The sequence below is a fragment of the Misgurnus anguillicaudatus genome, chromosome 6 (assembly GCF_027580225.2).
Source record: "Misgurnus anguillicaudatus chromosome 6, ASM2758022v2, whole genome shotgun sequence".
NCBI lineage: Eukaryota > Metazoa > Chordata > Actinopteri > Cypriniformes > Cobitidae > Misgurnus > Misgurnus anguillicaudatus.
Window position 1 is genome coordinate 9668727 of NC_073342.2, and position 23309 is coordinate 9692035.

Consider the following 23309-nt stretch of genomic DNA (forward strand, 5'->3'; position numbering starts at 1 on the left):
CGCCCTTATTAAACTAATAAACTCTCTATTAACTTATGGGGAAGATCTTTAAAAGCACACTGAGGCGTCTTTATCATGGATTTATTTGTGCAATAAAAGTAGGCTACTATAAAATAATCTGTATGCTAACTCTGGATAACCTGTGGCAGTTTTTTAGTGCAGTCATAGTGTTTACGTCATATTCGCATCATATCGTATTTGTAATGTGGCACATGAAAATGTCAGTGTTTTGTCATATAAAACATTATTGATCCATAATATTGGACCTATAATGTGTCTTTGTACTTTATTCATCTGCGCTGTATATTAAATCATTTCAATCATTGCTATATAAAGTTCATACAGTAGTTTCTACATCTAAACCCGATGCTCATACCTTCTTTCTGAATGGAGACTAAATCACATGATTTCCTGTGACACATGACCATTCATGCATTACTGCTGACTGAATACACTCCAGTCTGAAGATATTACACATTCCTGATGCTCACATTGACTTTCACAACACTTCAGATTTAACATCTCATTTGTTAAATCAGTTAACCAGTTTGTTATATGCACAGAGCAGAACCCAAAACCCAAAACCATTATAATTATTATTAATTTCACATCCATCAATTTTCTAAGGGACAATATCTCTAATAACTAAGGACTTAGAACTTTTTAACCTGTTCTTACCCAAATGATTGATCATTGCAAAAGACATTTACCTTAATAAATTACACACACACAACAGACATCAGCAAACCAGCTTTTCTCAAAAGGTCCAAAGTTATCTTGGTCCCCTTCACAAGCCAATTGGTTGAAAGAGTTTAAAAGTTAAATGATTAATGATTTTATACACTGTAAAAATTTTCGTTGTAAATTCACAATAAATAAATGGATAAATTTTGCATGACTTTCACAGCAAGGATTACAGCAATATACTGTGAAATATACTCACAGCAATTTACTGTAACATTATATCTGTGATATTACAACGCATTGATGTAAAAGCACAACTGTATACTGTAACTTCACAGCTTCAATGGCAAAGTAATTACTGTGATATTACAACACATTACTGGGGAATTACAATCTTTTGCTGTACATCGTTACAACAAGACCATGTACTTTTGCAGTGTGTACTGTGAAAGTAATGTACAAGTTGACAATAATTTACTGTGAATTTACAATGTATACTGTGGAAGTCATGCAAAAATTGTCCAATAACTTACAATCTAGTGAATTTACAATCACACATCCTGCAACATGCAGATCCAGCCAGAGTTGGCAGAGAGAACAACCGTTGAGTTCATGGTGAGTTGGTCAAGAGACATACATTGCATGAATAACAATTAAAAGAATATCCCAATTAGTTCTCTTAACTCAAATAAGCATGTCAAAATTTGTGACTATCATGTTCAGTTTTGCTGCTGTTAAATAAGCCGAGAGTGAAGCGGAATTACCTAGTAATGTTACGTTGTTACAGTGTAGTTGACTGGCTGTCCTTTTAACTTTTGACAATGTGACTGAAGTATTGCTTTAATAGCGTGGCAGTTGAAGCAATGAGACATATCATCTCTCCTTAGCCTGTTATATTGAAAATGTATGTTTTAAAATTTGCAGTGTGACATTATCCTTTGCTAAATTATGTCTTGTCATAGACTAGCTAATGCCACTATCAGTGGAAGACCGCTAACGTTAACGAGCTTGGAAACCGCAACGAACTTATTCTGCCTAAATAAAGTAATGATTACTGTATTTATAACTAGCATATCTCTGGTTACAGTCCCTGCATTGTAAAATGAAAGTTAGACTTCAAATAAAATATTAAAACTAAAATAAACATTTAAAACCTTAAATAAAAGTGCGTATTTATCAGAAAACATTTTTCTTGTCACTGTTTTAGTATTATAGGTTTTGTTTTGTGTTAATATTATTCTGTTTATGTTGCGTATATTTCTAAGGTTGATTAATTTGATATACTGTTGAAAAGTTTAATCTACATCAACGTGACATATTTTCTAAAATAAATTTATATTTTTCTGATTCCATATTTATTTTAATAAGTCAGACACGTCTCCGCTGTGTCCTGCTGACAGGTGCGGTGGGCGCGTGCAGCAGGTGACGCTAATTATGGGTCCTCCGAAGGTTAAACCATCTCATTTCAGTTCTCTTCACGAACTTCTGAGGCTGCCACCTTGAAAGATCGAGTGCTCACCTTTTAAGGTCACATGCTTAGAAGGTCGCAGCCCTTGAATTGGGAAACAGCTTTTGAGCTTCAAAACCGCTCAAGGAGTCTATGGGTGACCTCACGGACACTACGTCTATGTTTTTATACAGTCTATGGTTCAAAACAGTTTGATTATGTCATGTGACTTCTCAGGGCATATTTCAATACAATATTTCACTGTAATCATACAGTTTAATGCTGTGAAATGCTTAATTTTTTGTCACTGTGTTGCTGTGATATTACAGACCTTTTTGTGATATAACAGCAGGTTTTAGATTGCAAGATTTTACTGTAAAATAAGAGTTAAATGCTGTAAAATCCAAGGATACTATACTTTTCACAGGTATTCATTGGGATATTACAGGGAAACTTAATTACAACAAGTTACGGTAAAATAATACTGTTAATTATTGTAAAATGCTGGTAATTTCTAACAGTGTACTCATAAGCCTTTGGTGAAACATTAAATGAGAACTGATGCATTTAACACAGAACAAATAGTGAAAGGCAGAAGGCTTAAGAATCACTTCCTTCGTGTTGTGACTGGGTTTTGTTTCTGTTTCAAATCAACGTTGTTTTATGTTACCACGCATGATACAAACACATCTCAATTAGGATTAACCAGCAGCCAGTGCTCGAATTGAGGGGGCCTGGGGATCCGGGACCCCTTAAGAAGTCAAAATTATACTAAGGGGTGTCCCTCAGATATTTTTATTTTAGTAAAGACAAATCTCATTAGGATGTAGTACATTTTGTGAATGAATTATTTACAATAATAAATGCTGTGTCTATTTAAACATGTAAATGCCCATTGCTGAGCGCAAGTTCGTTTTGTACTTGCTTAGGGCCGCTCCAACTTAAAGTGCCCATCTTATGACTGCTTAAATGGGTGTATGAGTTCCAAAAAACATGTTTCAAAAGGTGTTTGCTCGAAATAGCTTGTAGGAAAAGATTCTTAGCCATCTCTAGTAGCCACTGTTTTGGTGCATTTCAGATTGTGCCGTTTTGAGGTGGTCATTACATATTTATGAGCTTCTGCTGCTTTGGCCACACCCCACTACTAACTTCATGTGCGCATGTGCAATGGTATCGCGAGCAGTACAGACTGTATTATTATTTTTATATATCATATATTATTATTAACGGTTTTTGTATTGCCAACAGACAAATCAAGCAAAAAAGTATCACTAATAAGTACATTCCAGAGAAGAAACTCATGACACATTATGTAGCAGTCTCAACAATACACTCGATTTGCCCTGGACAATGCTAACATATTCCCGTTATAAAAGATTTTCGAACGCATTATTTTTGCAAATTACAGAAATTTAGACTCGGCGGGGGATGTATACTGCTTGTGGGCCGCATGCTAATTGCTAGAAGCTAGCTGGAGGTCCAGACCCTATCTTGTGAAATTGATGAGACACTCGGAGGTACGTTAAGCTCGTTGGAAAAGCCGGGTCGGTAAGGACCGGTCTTGGTTAGTTTGGCAAAACACTTTTAGTTTGGCAAAGCACTATTACTTAGTTTATGTAGAATTGTAAAATAAAGCAGTTAATTTTTTTTAACTTTCAAAACCACGCTGCAAACTATCTAGCCTGCAAAAAATATCTATATAGCCTACTACAAACATTAATAATATCAACATTACTATACATTGTTTAAAAGGTGTAATTTACGGGATTAGCATCAATGTATGGTCTCTGTTTTAAGATACAGATGCTCTAGCATCATAAATGTAGTATTTTGTGGCAGAAGATGACAACATGCAGAATATAAACGAGACTTTGTGTGTGTATATAACAATCGCGAATCAAATCCAGTCTGTTTTAGATGTGTGAATAATCCATGAAAACCGTCTAGAATACATCAAATGGCCATTTTGTGTACCATCCGTGAAATATAGATATATAGTCTGTTGTTTACATCAGATTTCGCATGAACGTCTTGTAGTAGAATATAATATACAATCTGAGGACTATTTACGTCGTAACTGTATATGAGATTACACTTTAGGTTCCGATAAACACGCGTTACAACTTTGTTTTTAAAAGTAGGCGGGATTATAATACATAATATCCAAATAGCGCTGTTATTTCCGTGAGACAGGATAACAATATGTAGGATATCGACAACGATGACAACAGTATGGAGGATATCAGCGAAGTGACTGCTTTCTAGTGGGTGGAGACCTGGGCAGTGGGGTGGTGGGCAGGAAAATTCAAACGGAATGTGACGACAAGGCTAGTAACGTCACAATGGAGCTGATTTTGAAACCGTGCAATCTGAGACTCAAGGCAGAGGACATTCAGAAACCTGTATCTCACTCAAAACAGCATGGATGGATTTTTTTCCAAGTTTGTATGCGTGTGAAAGCACCAGAGACACAAAAGAACACCCCAAAGTTTTTCATAATATGGGCACTTTAAACACCACTTATTAACGTCCCATTAACGTCCTATCTAGTCAAACTTTATAATTTGAAATGATTAATAAATTAGTTTCCAGCCTTTATACAAAAATATTTTGGGAAGTATTACATAAATCATACAGGTTGGTTGCCATTTTGGGTTTGCTGCTATGTCATGGTGGGGACCCCCCATAAGACGTCATTCAATTTGAGGCTATTTGAACCTACAGTGGTGTGAAGAAGTGTTGGCCCCCTCCAGATCACTTGTGTTTTTGCATATTTGTCACACTTTAATGTTTCAGATCATCAAACTAATTTAAATATTAGTTAAAGATAACACAAGTGAGCACACATGCAGTTTTGAAATAAAAGTTAAAGCAAAACAAAATCCAAAACTATGTGTGCAAAAGTGTTTGCACCCTAAACCTAATAACTGGTTCGGCCACCCTATAGCAGCAACAACTGCAACCAAGTGTTTGCGATAACTTGCAATGACTCTGTTTCAGCGCTGTGGAGGAATTTTGGTCCACTCATCTTTGCAGAATTGTTGTAATTCAGCCACATTGGAGGGTTTTCGAGCATGAACCGCCCTTTTTAAGGATTGAGGTCAGGACTTTGAGTAGGCCACTCCAAAGTCTTCATTTCGTTTTTCTTCAGCCATTCAGAGGTGGACTTGCTGGTATGTTTTGGATCATTGTCCTGCTGCAGAGCCAAAGTTCGCTCCAGCTTGAGCTCAGGAACAGATTGCCGGACATTCTCCTTTGGGATTATTTGGTAGACGGCAGAATTCATGGTTCCATTTATCACAGCAAGTCTTCTGGGTCCTGAAGCAGCAAAATTTTTACTTTTACGACAGACATAATGGGAAACACACCTTCCAAAACATTCAACTTTTGTCTTGTCAGTCCACAGAGTATATTTTACTAAAAGTCTTGGGGATCATCAAGATGTTTTCTGGCAAAACTGAGACAAGCCTTTTATGGTCTTTATGCTCCGCAGCGCTTTCGTCTTGCCATGCAGGCCATTTTTGCTCAGTCACTTTCTTATGTTGGAGACATGAACACTGACCCTACAGTGTTTTGGATGTTGTTGTGGGGTCTTTTGTAACCTCTTGTGTGAGTCGTCGCTGCGCTCTAGGGGTAAATTTGGTCGGCCGGCCACTCCTGGGAATGTTAAGCACTGTTCCATGTTTTCACCTCTTACTGTGGTTTGCTGAAGTCCCAAAACTTTAGAAATGGCTTTATAACCTTCTCTAGACTGATAGATCTCAATTACGTTCTTTCTCGTTTGTTTCTGAATTTCTTTGGATCTCAACATGATGTGAAGCTTTTGAGGACTTTTTACTTCACTTGTCAGGCAGGTCCTATTTAAGTAATTCCTTGAGTGCGAACAGGTGTGGCAGTAAGAAGGCCAGGGTGTGGCTACAGAAACTGAACTCAGGTGTGATAAACCACAGTTATGTTTTAACACTTTTTCACCCAGGGTCATGTTGGTTTGGATTGATCCCCTTAATAAAAACCTTCATTTAAAAATAGCATGTTGTGTTTACTTGTATTATCTTTGATTAATATTTAAATGTGTTTGATGAAGTGTTACAAATATGCAATAACATTAGAAATCTGGAGGAGGCCAACATTTTTTCTAACCAATGCATATGCATTATGCATCATGTCAAAATATGTGCCTGCTACACATGTATTGAAAGGGTTTATGATAGAAACGCTCATGTTCACGAAATACTCGCAAGACACTAACTTAAAGGAACAGAATGTAAGGAATTGTATCAATTAATCATAAAATGGCCCTGATATGTCACTAGACATTAAGAAATCATTTTCATTTCAAATACTTATATCACTGACAACAGTGCTCCAGCCAGGATATTGTCATTTAAAAAGAGTTGCAGCCCTCAACTGATGTTTATGTTGTCATGTTTTGTATTGGCCACCAGTTGTGTGATTGCAGTACCAGTTTTAGCCACAAGTTTTGTTATTGCAGTACCAGTTTTGGCCACAATCCTACATACTGTTCCTTTAACACTAAACTCTGATTACACGAGATTAAGGGAGTATCTGGAAAGCGATCATAAACCCCTTTGAAGCGTCAGCATGCATATTTTGAAATGACATGTGATTCAGATAAGTTTACATGAAGTGCTGAACACATATTTTGACATGATGAGCCACATACATGTTATGATGAGCCTCGCATAGTGCACCCTCGAAAAAGAAGTCACCAGCCGCCACTGCTTAAATTTTTCATTTAAAGTAAAAAAAATATATATTTTTTTAAATTGCTTAAACTGGTAACACCTAAAGAAATATTTAAAATTTTCACTTTAAGTTTTTTAAGTTAATCCAACTTTTTACAGTGTATGTATGCTCTTAGCCTTAAAAACGAAACCAAAAGCTTTACATTTGTAATTAAATCTTTATTGTTTTCTTCAAAAGAAGCATCCGCGGTGGAAAAATACCTGCCCCTTATTTCTAATAAAGAAACTTTTATTATGGCACCTAAAGGTGAACCCTGGTAAAAAAAAAACTCAGGTAGTCCAACCTATTAATGTTTGTTTAAAGTGTAATTACAACAGGGCCCAAAATATCATTCATGATGCAAAAATCTGAACAAACATTTCTGTATAAATGCTAAAAAGTAAAAATGAATCGAACAGCTTTAAAAACTCTAACTTTGAAATCACAGCAGCAAATCTGTAAAAAACAAACAAAGCGTGGTGTAGAAAATGTTTTAGCATTTATCATATTATTAGTAGCATAGTAATGATTTATTAATTGTAACATGCTAAGCGAATAACACAAAAATGCTTTGACACAAATCAATAACAAATGTTGGTATAAATTTCTACAAATGAAAAATAAAGAACTTTAAAGAGAAAAAAAGCACATAAAAATGGAACGAGGAGCTTCGTTTCAGATAACAGACCAAAAGAAAAATAAACCCAAGTTTAAGACTGAAGTGCTTTGAATTGTGTGTTGTGGTATTGATATGAGATGCTTTGCATTAAATGAATCACAGAAACAAAAACATTTATTTTTGATGGAAATCATCACAAATTATTTATGACACAACCATAAACACGTGACTTAATTTTTTTTAACTAAACCGATCTATTACTTTCATCTTTAGGTGTAACAAGTTTTTTTATATTTTTAAACAGACCCATGTACAAATCTATATGCAGCATTGCAAAATTCATATACGAAGGACTTTGAAAATAAAGTAGGACACCATTTGTCTATTAAATTCCTCCTTAATTTAGGCCTCCTTAAACAACTGATTCATGACAGGTCCACACAAGTGTTTCTGTGTCAAGGATGATGGGAAAATGCATTCATCACGTATATGCATGTAGGCAGAGCGCCCTCTAGTGTAAAACAGTGACATTGCTGCTGATGAGAATTCAAAGTGCACCAATGTTTTGAAATAGTAACATTGAAAGCTCCTCTCATGGAAAATTGGAATAAAAAAAGATTTTGGTACATACAGAGGAAGACAAACCCTCAAACCCAGCCAATAAAGATTGATCATAAGAAAATAAAAGTGAGAATTACACTGAATATAGTGATTAATCAGAATTAAAGTAGAGCGGCACGACACATCATTTCCCTTTGCTTTGCCATTTTTCTTTGTTTATAGGCGAGAGGTAAAGAATAGAGAGAAGGCCTCAGTCATCCGTGTGTGTGTGTTTGTGTGGAAACCGCCTCACGCGATTGCTTTCGCTTCAGGAAGAAACGCCTCCCAGTATTTTATGAGCTAGAAGGGAGAATAAGAGAGAAATGTGATGTGAATTAATATCAATGTTGTTTTAAACAGAATTCATTTGGATAAAACGTTTACGCACCTGTTGTTGTGAGAGCAGCAAAGACTCCAGATATTTGACGATTTGTCTCTTAAAATCCCGAGCTTTCTCTTTCTGTAAGAAAATAAACAGATGATTAGGACAACAAGGCGTTCTTCATACAGAATCTGACCTTTAGGACTGACTGTCCACACTGGTATTTTGCAAGTGATGAAATATGATCTATTTGTTTAGACCGTGTCAACAACTATATGTAAATATCTAGTTTATCTAGATTGGTTGCCATAACAACTTGGCCAGAGACTTTATTTAAGCAATACGGTAAAAGAGAGGCTATGCTGTATTGTGAATACGTTATATTTGAAGTGTTGTTAGGCACGACATGAAGCGGAGTCAATGCAACCCCTTAATACAACACTTGCCTTTTGTACTTTATTGCTTTTATAACACGGATACCACACTATACAAATATAAAAAAAAGAAGCACAGAATTGTTGGGTGCAGCGGTCATTACTGTGTTTTCTTCAAAAATTAAAGGGCATATATGGTCCGATTCACGTTTTTACACTTCCTTTGGCGTGCAAGTGTGTATTAGTTCATGTTAAAGCAACACTATGTAGTTTCCATGTAAAAATGACTTACAGCTCCCCCATGTGGTTGAAAAGCGCACCAGTGCCTGGTATCAGACACTCTTCTGCAGGCAGGGGGAGGGGCGGGGCTGTGTGCTCTACCCTCCACCGCCACTTTCAGAGTGTGCTTGTAGCAGCTAGGAGGCTGCTCAGGTTGTAGCAACAGTAAAATTTGTCCAGTTAAAAGTTGTTCTATCACTGAAATAATTTAGAGACATTATTTAAAGATAAAAAAACTACATAGTGTTGCTTTAACGATATGCAAAAGGTACAAACCCCAAAGTACCCCAAAGCAAGCAACACTTTACTTTCTGGGCCCGTTGACGTGGAGAAGGCCGACATTATCATAATTCTTCCTGCTTCGGACTCACATCCTGCAAGTTAAGTTTTGTTAGCATTGCATTGTGAGCAAATCTTTCAAACATGGTAACGAGCGTCACATTTACTTCTGACGTTAGAAGTATTCAGGCCAATCACAACGTACAGATTAGCTGGCCAATCAGGGACACAGAGCTTTCAAATCCATGTGTTTTAGAGAGTGAAATCTGGAGCTGTACGGTATGTGGAAAATAATGTGTTTTTAAACCATAAACCACGCAAACACATTGTGTTATATCAAATATATACAAAATAACGTTTTCTAAGCAATGAAATAGGTGCTCTTTAAACCTTTTGACCAATTAAGAACTAACCATTTTATAAATAGCAACTAATTATCTGTTATGCTTTTTATTTACTATTTACTGCACAGTGCAGGCAATATATAGGTGGACCCGAGTCTTTTTGACTTTCCAATTGTCAACGGTATTTGAATGCTTGACACGCATAAAAAGATGTATAGGTCATTATAATTTATTATATTAGAATGACAAAAAATTCAGAATTTCAAAATCTATTATTTGGGTGTGAATCAGATTTATGGGATTTCGTTCAAGCTACAAACTGATTTGCGTCAGATCTGCCAAAAAACTGCAGATTTCTATGATGTAAAAGTTGGATCTACTTAATTACTTAGAAATTTAAAATGAATTCAATTGGTAACACCTACAAAATTTTAAGCCTTTTGACTAAAAATTTTTTACTGGAAGTTTTATTTTTTTAGGTATTAGCAAGGATTATTCCACTTTCATTAAAGAGATGTTTATGTCTTTCTTTGTTCAGTCAACAAAAAATTAAGTATTTTCTCAATAATACAGGGTTCCCACACCTTAGTTAACTTCAAATTCAAGGACCTTTCAAGGACTTTTCAAGGCCCAAACCCTCAAATTCAAGGACTAAATGTGGGGACACCTTTCAAGTGAGAGCCTGGGTACATTGTATTACCTTTTAAGATACATTGTTATAGTTCCGTTCTGAGGGAACTTGCGCCGCGTCTCTGCAGTGACACTTTGGGGACGCCTCCAGGGGTAAGTGCGTCCGAACATGTATATCAAATTTAACCAATGGTGAGGCTTAATGACAAAGACAGGGTGACGTGGCAGCCAGGAAGTATATCGCTATCTGAAATATTGCCAAAGACGGCGTTACAGGGATGGAGTATGTATGGCAAGGGAGACGCAGCGTCTCGTTCCCTTCTCAGGAAACAACAGCTACATACGTAACCCGAGACGTTTTCATGTGTCAAACACAAATATGCAAAAAAGCATTTTAGTATAAATCAACATTCGCATACAGAAGATATAAGCATTTAAAATTTAGAATTTTTATGATATTATCCTACACTACACTTCCCAGAAAACTTCTTGCATAAAATAGATTCAAGCACTTTCAATGACCTGTATCTATGTATGTATGGGTGATTCTCACGAAACCATTGAAACACCACGGCACTAATGATTTTAGCTTTAAAATGTGTAATATAGTAACATTAAAAAGCATCAGAATTAACACAATACTGTGTTCTACCTTGCACAATGTGTGATTTCAACATAAGAATTTATAATTGTAAATTTTATCTCATTTTCTGCTGAAATTCTCATTACCACAATGTGTCCGGCTGTGTTTGAACATGCGTTATGTTGTAATTTAATCAAATTAACACAAAAATATTAAGAAAAAAAATAAATGGATGTTTTGCTAGACTACTTTAGATGACAGAAAAAATATTTACTGAATATTTATGTATAATAACAATGAAGAAAAATTAGAAAAATGATGTGTCCATGCCTGATGTTCTCATTCTCCGCAACACTTTTTGAGAACAGTTTAAGCACACATACAGAATTTTAATAAAGTTTGATTTTGAGTGACCAAGCACATGGACCAGTTACTTCAAGATGGCTACCAGGTAAGATCATTTTTTTACACTTAATTTGAAATATTGTCTTGTCAGAATGCTTACACGACATTTTGATTATCATTACAGCAACAGATGCTTATTAAATGTTAATTTAATTAATAGAAGCATAATACTTTGATTTGAAATGCATGTGCAGAATCTCCAAATTATGTTCTTTCAGGTTTGTCATGTCATTTTGAAAATATGTCAGTGTTGATGTTTTCTGACTGTTGCGGTAATGAGATTTTTTAGGACTAATTTTTTTAAATTATGTTACAAAAAGTGTTAAATGATAAGTAAAAGTTTTTAAATTAATGTTCCCATTTACTCCAGACTTTGTTTTTCAATGTCTGATGGGAAAAAAGTAAATTTAAGAAATTTTTACATTTTCATGCTTGACATTTTTAAAACCAAGTTTTCGTGAGAATCACCCGTATATTTTCAAAAACTTCCCAAGGCCTTGAATTTTTTCCTCCAGATTCACAAACTTTCATGGATTTCAAGGACCCGTGGGAACCCTGTTAATGGACTTTATTGGACTTCAACAGTTTACATTAAAAAAATTTGGCAAAAATTGCAATCGGTTCGCTAGATAAGACACTTATGTCGCGGTTGGGAGCATTTAGAGGCTGTTTACACTTGGCATTAACATGTGTTTTCGTCGATCGGATCACAAGTGGACGAGGTTAATGCCAGGTGTAAACGGTGTTCAAAACGTTTTGAGCTCGTCCACTTTCGACCACTTTCAACCACATCCAGAGGTGGTCGAAACCACTTTCGATCGGATCGCTTTGGAGTTGCGGAACGCACATGTGGTTGAATGCGTTCGAACAGCCACACGCGACCGCCTTCTCTCCGCCCATTTATCTAATCTGAGGTATTAAACACAAGTTTCACGTCTTTTTTGACTTCTGGCATGAACATTCGGTGAACAGCGCTATTTTTAGCCATTCATTGATAAAACTAAGCGGCTGATCTCCGTAGTTTCGTTTTGAAAGCGTCTGAAAGTTGCGCGATCCTATTTCATCAATTGCGCTGAAAATTCAAAGAAAGCTCTTACATACTCATATACAAAACAATGTGCAGCATGTTTACTTGCTAAACAAGCAGTGGACTCTGACATAATATTAGTTTGCCTCTATATAAACTCATAATTACTCCTGCTCGGGTTTGAATGACAGCAGAGAGACTCGCCCACCGTCTCACAGACCATCCCCTCATAGTTTTCAGCACAGAAGCGGTCGAAAGTGGACAAAAGAGACGGATTTAAATACCAGGTGTAAACGTCATGTGTCTCTCTCGTCCACCTGTGATCCGATCGATGAAAACACATCTTAATACCAAGTGTAAACAGCCCCTTAGAGTCCTTTAAAGCTGCATTGAAACTATAAACTGTTGAGGTTCAGTAAAGTTCACTATATGGAGAAAAATCCTGGGATGTTTTCCTCAAAAAAATAAATTTCTTCTCGACTGAACAAAGAAAGACACCAACATCCTGGATGACATGGGGGTGAGTAAACTACCACAATGTTTTCCATGCAAGTTGAGTAATCCTTTAAAGTAATCCAACGGTTACTTTTTGATATCTCTACTAGAATTAATTAAGAATATACAAAATACTATTCTGAAAAATATTTTTGCTAATGTTCAATCAATCTTACATCAAAACGTATGACTTCCTTCTGAATGGTGGCCGAAATTCTTTCAAAGTCTCTCTCGTACTGCGTGACCTTGGACTCCCACTGCAGGACAGGAACAGAGAGTTAAAGGTGGTATTTTAAAGCAGATTATTTAGTCTTAAATGCAGAGTCACGGATCACCTCTGCGATCTCATCCTTGGCCTGCTGGAGTTTGTCGGGTTTGTTGGCCCACAGTAATTTGGCTTCCGCCTCTCTCTTCTTCTGAAGCGCGTTTTGAGCGTCCTGCCAGCGCTGCCACGATTTCATTCTCTGGTCAAAACACCCCTGTGATACACACAAACTTACTTAGCCCTGAGCCCTAAACATGCAAAATGTCTGTTACCTTGACTTCATGATGTTGAACATAAGATATGTGTGTGTTTGTACCCTGACAGCTCCCAGAAGTCGTATATAATCGGCCAGGAGCTCGGAGAAGGTGAAGAAGTCATTGGCCGCCAGCTCCTGATGGAGCTGCTCGATCCGATCTTCAACTTCGGCCAGCTGAGAGAGAGCTCGAGACAGAGCCGTGTTATCCTCCGAACTGCCCAACATCGCCACGCTCTTCGCGAACACCGCTGTGTTCCCAGACAACTCTGAAAAATATACACATCAAACTTTAAGACACACAGCTGTTTTATAGCACAGTGCATTATGAAAAAGCAACAAATATATATGTAAAAACTGGATATCATTTTGATCATGGCGGACTACTGTAGCGCTGCTAGAGAGAGGGAGACTCCCATAGCAGATCTAGGCAGGTGGTGCTGGGGAGGTGGAGGGTTAGGATGGAGATTAAAGGAAAGTAATAGAAACAAGCATTTGATTGGATGGAGACGACCATTTATTACACAGATTGAATTTCATGGCTGAACTCTTCATTTATGGACATTTCGAACCTTTCCTGTGATTGACAAGCGATTCAACCAACAGGTGAAGTTTCCGCATCTGCTGTTCTTCATTTTCTACATCCTGGATCTTCTCATCGAACCACTGTGACAAACACACATTTCTTTAATATTCTGTGCGTTCTGTATGACTTTTGGTCTTGGAAGAGTTAATTTCCGTGTAGGGCTCACCACGTCCTGTTCGTTCATCTTGATGGTCATCTTGCTAACGGCGTCCGTGGCTTTGTTGATCATTTTGAGGAAGCCAGCTCCACTTAAGGCCTGTGTACCGACTGCACGGGGTAACTAACACACACAAACACATACACACGCAGAGATCACTTTACGCAAGTTTACGTAGATTCAGAGAAAGAGAGATTACGAGAGAGAAAGAGGAAAAAAGCAGACAGATGTCTCACCTCCTCCTTTTCCAAAAACTCTCTCACATCAGGATCCTGAATGAGAGACGGATGATTCACAACCCTCTGAAGATACCTAAACACACACAAACACACATTAAGCCTGGAGTATAGTCTGTTTTATTACATTTACGCAAACGTACGTACACACGGCCTTGTAAAGTGTAGTTTATTTGACTCATACGTGTACACAGACATTCGGGGCATGCGCATCACAACAAAATGCAATGCGTCACCTGAGCTACATACTAAATTCCCCTGTAGCCGCATGTGTGCTGCGCGGCTTGCGCGTACAAGGTGCTTGCGCGTACAAGGTGCTTGCGCGTACAAGGTGCTTGCGCGTACAAGGTGCTTGCGCGTACAAGGTGCTTGCGCGTACAAGGTGCTTGCGCGTACAAGGTGCTTGCGCGTACAAGGTGCTTGCGCGTACAAGGTGCTTGCGCGTACAAGGTGCTTGCGCGTACAAGGTGCTTGCGCGTACAAGGTGCTTGCGCGTACAAGGTGCTTGCGCGTACAAGGTGCTTGCGCGTACAAGGTGCTTGCGCGTACAAGGTGCTTGCGCGTACAAGGTGCTTGCGCGTACAAGGTGCTTGCGCGTACAAGGTGCTTGCGCGTACAAGGTGCTTGCGCGTACAAGGTGCTTGCGCGTACAAGGTGCTTGCGCGTACAAGGTGCTTGCGCGTACAAGGTGCTTGCGCGTACAAGGTGCTTGCGCGTACAAGGTGCTTGCGCGTACAAGGTGCTTGCGCGTACAAGGTGCTTGCGCGTACAAGGTGCTTGCGCGTACAAGGTGCTTGCGCGTACAAGGTGCTTGCGCGTACAAGGTGCTTGCGCGTACAAGGTGCTTGCGCGTACAAGGTGCTTGCGCGTACAAGGTGCTTGCGCGTACAAGGTGCTTGCGCGTACAAGGTGCTTGCGCGTACAAGGTGCTTGCGCGTACAAGGTGCTTGCGCGTACAAGGTGCTGCGCGACCTGCGCGTACAATGTGATGTGCGACCTAAATCCGGTGGTGCACCCTCACTCTTCTGATGACGAAAATTGCATCACGCGCACTCTATGTGGACTCATCCCGTACAAAATGAACTATACTTCGGCAATTAGTATGACTATCATTACAAAGACCTTTTATTGACGTGTATTGCGACCTAATGTTAGATTTTTATATTTGTGCTATAGACATATTTACCCAAATACAAACAGACCGTAAAAAATCTTGATGCACAAAAAAATTGATATGTTAGCTTGCGTGACAAACCTCTCAAGAGCAGCTCTCCTCCGCTCTACAAATTCAGCTGAAGAGGGGTCTTCCTTACCCACTTTCACTTTTGTCATACCTGTACGATACACAGAATGCATTCAGAAATCATTAATGTATTCGACACATCAGTCACATCTTCCCAAAACAACTTTTCTTACCCAGAAACTAGTTTTTCTTAAAAAAAAGTCATACCCAGAATGCTCTTCTCTGGCGGCGGAGGTACGATATATCCGTTCTGCGCGTGTTTCTCCGAGAGCTTCTCGTACAATCCCAGAAAATCGCTGAAACGTCTGCGTACTGTAAACGTCTTGCTGCGGAACATGGGTAACGTCGTCTGAGGTAGAGCGAGAACGTAACGGTCATATCGTATGGTCGTAAACAAACAGTGTGTGAATCTGCAAGTTTGTTATAATCACCTGTGTTGAAACTTTGTAGGCCATATACGCATTCATACCATCACCTGCACAAAGGAAGAGAATCACTTTATATGACCAAACAGATTAAAGTCTGTGTAAAGCGAATTAAGAGGATTGTTTCTAAACACGTTTGAAATGTATTGCTGAAACACATTACAAAGCCTGTGAACTATGTAGAACTTAATTGTGAAGGCAAATCAATAAAAATCATGATTGGATGTTGCACTTGACCAGCAAGCAAGGCTCCGCCCCTAATAAAATCATGAGCATTCATTCAGGTTGTAGCAGTATTTAAAAATTAAGAGAAATGGCAGCTTTCCTACGAGTGGGCGTGGTTTCAGCACAGACACTCCCTCAGCACACTTTTTTCCAACTTATTTACACTTAAAAAAGTTACTTCAGTGTAATTTGTAGTTGTGCGTAGGTTTAATGACGTAGGTTAGGGCTGCACGATAAATCGCATGCGATACCACGCGTATCACGTCAGTAATGCCTGTTCCTTGATTAGTATTAAATCGCCAACAGCTGCTTTTAGATGGCGCGACACCAACCGCACAGAGCCGTAGTTCCCCGACAAGCTGGGCCATATCGCATACGATACGTCCGCAATAATTAATGCGAAATTGCCCCGATTGTCAGTGAACTAAGGCTCTGTGCAGCTAAAGCTGCTCCATCCGAAAACAGCTGATGGCGATTTAATACTAATCAAGGAACCGGCATTACTGACGAGATGCACGTGCCAAACACATGCGATTTATCATGCAGCCCTGACGTGCACCTTGCCAAACTTTTAACATCGTCCATTCTAAGCGGACCGCAAGCGCTGTGGTTGGTCCACTAGATGCATTTTCTTGATGAGTAAGAATGTAAGAAAATAGGTATATTTTTAAGCAAAAAAAAAAAAAAACTTAAGTGAAATTGCTTTAAACAAGCAAAAAATAAAAAATAAAATCTTGACCTTTTTCTTAAACACTTATTTCAAGAATTTTTTTTACTCCATTGGCAGTTTTTTCTTGTTTTAAGCACAAATTCACTTAAATTTGATTTTTTTCCCCTTAAAACTAGACTTATTTTCTTAGATCATTTTGCTCAAGAAAATATATCTTGATTTAAGATTTTTTAGTACTGAAAATTAGGGCTGTCACAATGATTAAATAATCGTCTCATCGCAATTGTTTGACCTCATCGCGATGATTTCAGATCACCGCAATGATTGCACATCTCTCTAAAAAACACAAGAGGGAGCTGCAGCGCCTGTATAAACGAGACAGTTTCAGATTACTTTTAAAAATGTGTTATGTGTATAAATATTTACTGCCAGATAAACCTCGCAAAAGATTTAATTTAAATAATCACAACATTCTGTGAAAATTATTTCATAAACAAAAAAATTTATGAGAATTAAATATCAAAGCAATAAACAGGCAATTAATCGTCATAATCTTCACAATTTATTAAACAATTAACTGTCAGCCAAATTTCATAATCGTGACAGCCCTACTGAAAATATGATAGCAGATGTTGCTTAGTAACCGCTGCCCACTTTTAAGGGCTCACAAGTCATATTGCCTGCTTTTCACATGCCGTATAAATCACAATCTTTGCTGTGATCAGTGCATACATCAGAATACTCCTACAGCTCAACTGGTAGCGTGTCAGGTAGCAACACTGGGTCGCTTCCCAGGGAACACACACATACTTATAAAAGTCACATAAGTAACTTTGGATAAAATAACAAAACTCGCTTGATCGTCTCTGTAACAAAAACAAAGTGATAAATAATTGTGTGACATAAACCAGACTTGATATGCCTCATCCATCATGCAATATTACAGCAGTGAAACCAAACCTCTAAAATAGAGAACTGGAAATTGAGATTGCATGGCGAAGCTCCAAGCAACTTTATCAGTTCCTTTAATAGGAACTATTTTACTTTATGACACAATGGCGTTTTCTGCCGACTCAGCTTACTACTGGGTTTAAACCAGTGGGCAGATGTTATCATATACATTTTTCCCTAGCACAGCATTATTCCCCCCAAAAAAATAATGTGATGTAGCAGAGGCGGATCTTACCGACTTTTTCTGGATTTGTAATGGAGATGTTCAGATCAAACTTGTCTTCGCTCTCCTCTTCCTCTAACTTTTTGAGAAAATGACAAATAGAAACAGAAAAAAAGTGCAAAAATTAGATATTCCTATGAGGTGTGAACACATGAATTTCGGATGCGTTTGGAAATCAATAGGCACGGGTAGCCTGTGGATCTAAAATCCAGGATAATCATGTTCTCACATATTTAATTTCTTTCACTTCAGACATTTATTAGCCCACTGGATTACTTCAATGTTTGTGATTTTTGGGGCTTCGCCCCATTGAGCACGTACAAGATAACACAATGGCATTTTAATATAAAAACTGAGTAGGGGAAGTCACATACATCTGGGATGGCATGATGGCGAGTCAATTATGAGAGATATTTGGCCAATTTGTTTCTTTAAGAACTGTGCTCAGATCAGTAAAAGCATTTTACCTCCTCCAGGGTTTTGGACGCCGGTGTTTTACTGGAGCTGCTCATCACCGGGGCGGCAGCAGTGGCGGGCGGCGGTTTCACAACATCTTTCATCTTGCGGTCATTACGGGGACTATCCAAAGACAACTCCACTGTAGCTTCTGAACTGAGAGAATATGAGTCAGTTACATATTTTTTTAACGCTTTAAACCAAGCAAATGACACACGAACACAAAATGCAGAACCATCAGCATTTTTCATCAGGTTGGTCAGAAGGGTAAAGGTCATTGAGGAATTCCTTTTCCTCTTCCTGCGTCAACGCTGAGAAGGCGAATTCACTACCCATCATTCAGGAAAGTGATGTGCATGCACTTCACAAACAATGTGTCTAAATGACAGTAAAAGGGTCAACGGTAATAAAATCTCCATGTTGTGCACAAAAGTCAGGAACACTGAAGGATTTAAGGCGTGTTTAAACGGGAACTTACAATGCACAAATGCCTGGGAGAGTTTTGAAACACAAATTGATGGCACCCATCACTTCCCAAAAATGCAGTAGTGGTAAACCAGACAACCAAAAATATTTAGTCTAGGTTTAAAAAACAAACATAGTCTAGGTTGGTTTAGAAAGACACAATAAATGTGCTTACAATTCCAAAGCTTCACTAGAATTTTAATGCAGGTTTTAAAACACAGCAAAAATTGGTCAGATGATCAGATGAATCAAGACATACCTGTGAAGAGATCCTGCTCTTCTGAGTGAACGCCATTGGTCCTGGAGCTGGCACCTGCGGATGTTACGGCTTCCTCCGTAAACAGATCAGCGGAGGCTTGTTTACCCTGCGACTTAACCTTCCCTTCCGATTTGACCTCAGTGAAAACATCAACAGGTGGCCCACTGGGCTTCTTCGATCCGGCCTTGAACGGTTCCTCAAACAAATCTTCGTCATCATCGTCAAACAGGTCCGAGCTCGCTGCTTTCTTGCCGGAAGCGCCTTTGCTGGCATCTTTCGGAGGGTTTTCGAAAATATGCTTTTGAAGATCCGCAATATCGTTTTTGTGGGCGGATTTGGCGATGACGTCACTTTGTGGTTTAGACTTTGGCGGTTCGCTGTTACTCAAAGACACGTTTATGAGATCTGGCACTGGATTTTGGACGTCAGCAGGAGTGATGACATCATCCAATGGGTCACTGAATAGGTCGATGGCCTCGTCGCTAGCAGGTGAAGATATTTTGGTGTCTACACCTTTCTGGGGTTCGGAATTAGTGTCGCTAAGCGGATCGCTGAAGATGTCTTCTGGTGCTTCGCTGAAGATGTCTTTAGGAGCTCCAGATGTGTCATCGGGCGAAGGAGAATCCATCTCAGATATTGACTAGAAACAGAAACGCTTACAGTTAATAAAACATACATAAAACTATGGGCCTTTTACACCTGGTCACTTCATGTGTTTTCTCTGATCGGATAGATATCTGATTTGTTAAAACGGTTCCATTTACGTTTGGCCACATAAATGCATCTTGGCAAAACGGATATGAATCCGATCTTCTACTTTTGCGCAATATGCAAATACACTATTGATTACTCTGCCTTAAAAAACTTAAGACTAGTATGTTTATGCAAAAAAAGGCAGCACTAACTGTATTTACTACTGTATTTTGGGCAGGGGAGGGGACGCACGACTCCTTGCTTGGCATGAGCTGGAGCGCGCAGTTCACAGCAGCAGGAGAGTGACAGTGCAATGATTTAACGTACAGGTCCATGACGGAGAAAAGCATTCACAAAACTCTCTCTCAAAGTTTTATTTCTTTGTTTAAAAGTGCTCTTAGCGAATTCACGCGTTTTAGACCATAAAACATTTTTTTTACACACAGCAAACATCTCCTCACTATCTGCTGCCTGACCGCTGATCAAACTGTAAAAAAACTCGATCTCTGTAGACAGCCCAGGCTCCACAAACTGCAATAAAAACACAGCGGCCAAACCTACCACCACGAAACATAAAGTGTTCCAGCCAATAAATGACAAGAAGGATTTGGGGGTGGGGGTTGGGCGCATTCATAAAAGCACGGGACGGAGGGGGAGGAGCTAGCTACGCTCCGTTTGTTTGAAAACAGTTCAAACATCAACAAATAGTGACGTCACACAGATTCGCTTAGAGCGCCTTTAATATCATTCGAGTTCGTCATTGGACTGCCGTCGCTCCATAAAGCAATAAGCATGACGCCCATGTTTGTTTGCTTCTTTGCCGGCTAACATTGGGGTGACGTGTTTGCGTTTGGGAGGAGTCATGCGCTGAAATATGTAGTTTCATCAACCAGATCTATACTTGTCCAGTTTCGTCTGAAATGCGTCCCAGACCACCTCCTAAAGTGGCTTAAGCAATCAGATTTAAAATGTCTCGAAAACGTTTCGGAGGGCATTCACACCTCGTCTTTTTACTATCGGATAGCTATCCGATCAGAGAAAACGCATGAAGTGACCAGGTGTAAAAATCCTCTATGATATGAAATATGGTCCTGTACAGTCAGGGGTAACGCATTACAAGTAACGCGCATTACGTAATAATATTACTTTTTTGAAGTAACGATTAAAGTAACGCATTACTTTATAAATGTACGCATTAATATTTGAGTTACCGGTGTAAATGGGACAATTCATTACAATATGATACAATTTTCTCCGCCAGCGATGCAATATTTGTGATACATCAAACACTTCTTTGATGCAATTAATTTTATCGATATTTTTATATTATGTGCCTAGTTAAGCAGTTACATTTTTAATAACTTACAAATGAAACTAAAATAAATAACAAACATTTAATTAAACTCTTTGAAAATTGAACATTTACAACAACAAACTAACAAAAAAAATAAATAAAAAAAATTAAATAAAGAAAAATAAATAATAAGGGAAAAATGTCACATAAAATTAAAGGTGCAGTGTGTATTTATTAGAAGGATCTCTTGACAGAAATGCAAAATAATATACAAAAACTATATTATCAGGGGTGTATAAAGACCTTTTTATAATGAACCGTTATGTGCTTATTGCCTTAGAATGAGACGTTTTATCTACATACACAGAGGGTCCCCTTACATGGAAGTCGCCATTTTGGGCCGCCATGTTTCTACAGAAGCCCTTAACAGACAAACTTTTTTACTAAGTTGTTTGGATAAAAGCATCTGACAAAAACATAAATGTAAATGAAATACAATTTTATGACAATAAATTTATTAGCATAAATCTCAAATAACCCATGCAGTCGATGTGTGCTTTATATTTACACAAAAAAGAAAACAAATGATATGCTGCCTAAAGAAAATAAAGACTACTTAAACTTTTCTGCATATTTTAAGTATATTTTCTACATATTTCCATTACCATAATAAAAACTTAAAATATTTAAATTGTAAAATATTGTCATGTTCGCATAGCACTTTTTTATGATTGAAAGTTGAGGTTTTCATTACTTTATTACAAGTGAAGTGTGCTTATCACAAAAAAACAGCGTAAAACGGTTGCAAAATTCTTAGTGGGCCATTCACATATTTCCTTATCTTTATATTTTCATGTTGGGGTGATAAAACATAACCCTGATATTTCTTTATGTACTCTCTTAGCCTACTATGCAGAAAATCCCTTTAGTGTGACTGTAAGGTGTCTTGTTTATGGGCAACACCTATGATCTACACCCTTCCATTTGCCAATCCATATCTTTAACGCTTTAAGCCTTCCCACTCTGCTCATTTTTCCCAAAATGGAAAACGAGTAGGATTTTGATGCACATCTGAGACTCACATGACCAGGTCATAAACACGTCAGAACTTTGCTCTCCAAACACTAAAATTATTACACTTGAGTAAATATTGACAGCTGGTCATCTGCCTATTCATTAAAGACAAGAGACCTGCCCTCTTATTGCTCCTAGTATAAGTTAGTTTGGATTCTCTTCCTAAATTTGCATGCATGCACTTGTAGTTATTTACAGATAGAGTCTGATCTGTTACTTTATATCAATCGTGTACAGTGCAGTTCTTCATTATATATGAACACTAAGTTAAATACAAACCCTCTAACGGTTCAGATCCAGAAAAACTGGGTCACATGCCATGAGATATTTCCTCAACTACTCCAGTCCAACTTCAGTTTCTAAACCCACGCAGGCCGAAATCAGATCATCTCAACCCCAAAATTTAATTCACGCTTAGATCCCAAACAAAACACCATTTCAAGTGAGTCTTCGTGACGTAAACCAGCAGGTATGAAAAGCTGGTGATGAAAACACACGTATATTACAGTATCAAGTGAAGGTGTTTTGACCTCCACCCTTCAGTGTTTACGCAGCGGGCTATATACTAGTAGCGTAGCGTTATGAATGCATCTAAACGCGTCACTCACCGGGCCCGTAAAAGCGTCCGCACCGTCGTCGCTGTCCTCCAGCAGCTCGGCCTCCTCTGAGTCCGGGAAGGGCGGAGGACTGTGCTCCGAGCTGGCCGCCATCTTCAGCTCCAAACACACACGGAAAAACTTTATTACGACCTGTGAGTGCGGGAAAGATACAGTGAGAGAGTGACATTGAACTGAAGCGGGGAGAGAGGGAGGAACGGGCGACGCCTGCTGGTCGACATGAAAATCTGATGCAACGTAACAATCGGAAGTGCTCATAAATAAATATAAATATGAGATTAACTATTTTTGTACGACAAACGTGCGTAAACTGTCGTTTTTATGTACTTATTTATTTTAAATGTGTTTATTTTAATGTATTTGTTCTGTGATAAAATCCACCC

The 23309-nt window shown here is 38.4% G+C and overlaps 1 protein-coding gene across 1 annotated transcript; it reads right to left on the minus strand.

The window, feature by feature from the left end:
* Nucleotides 1-7035: 7035 nt before the first annotated feature.
* On the minus strand, nt 7036-23097 carry snx1a (sorting nexin 1a). Its single transcript, XM_055192473.2, has 15 exons — nt 22918-23097; nt 19249-19888; nt 18536-18675; nt 18081-18147; nt 16006-16049; nt 15782-15923; nt 15587-15665; nt 14332-14407; nt 14105-14218; nt 13925-14018; nt 13416-13621; nt 13170-13313; nt 13011-13091; nt 8485-8556; nt 7036-8396 (listed from the first exon to the last, which is right to left on the minus strand). Exons 1-15 carry the CDS (start codon nt 23017-23019, stop codon nt 8346-8348), a joined length of 2052 nt encoding a protein of 683 aa, XP_055048448.2. The 5' UTR covers nt 23020-23097; the 3' UTR covers nt 7036-8345.
* Nucleotides 23098-23309: the final 212 nt, after the last annotated feature.

Excerpts from the sequence above, each read along its gene's own strand:
- snx1a (XM_055192473.2), bottom strand. The coding sequence starts at position 23,019 with ATGGCGGCCAGCTCGGAGCACAGTCCTCCGCCCTTCCCGGACTCAGAG. Across the intron at positions 16,050-18,080 it reads TACAAATCCAGAAAAAGTCG|GTGATGGTATGAATGCGTAT; the intron begins GTAAGATCCGCC and ends TCCTTTGTGCAG. Across the intron at positions 8,557-13,010 it reads AGGAAGTCATACGTTTTGAT|AAAGAGAAAGCTCGGGATTT; the intron begins GTAAGATTGATT and ends ATTTTCTTACAG.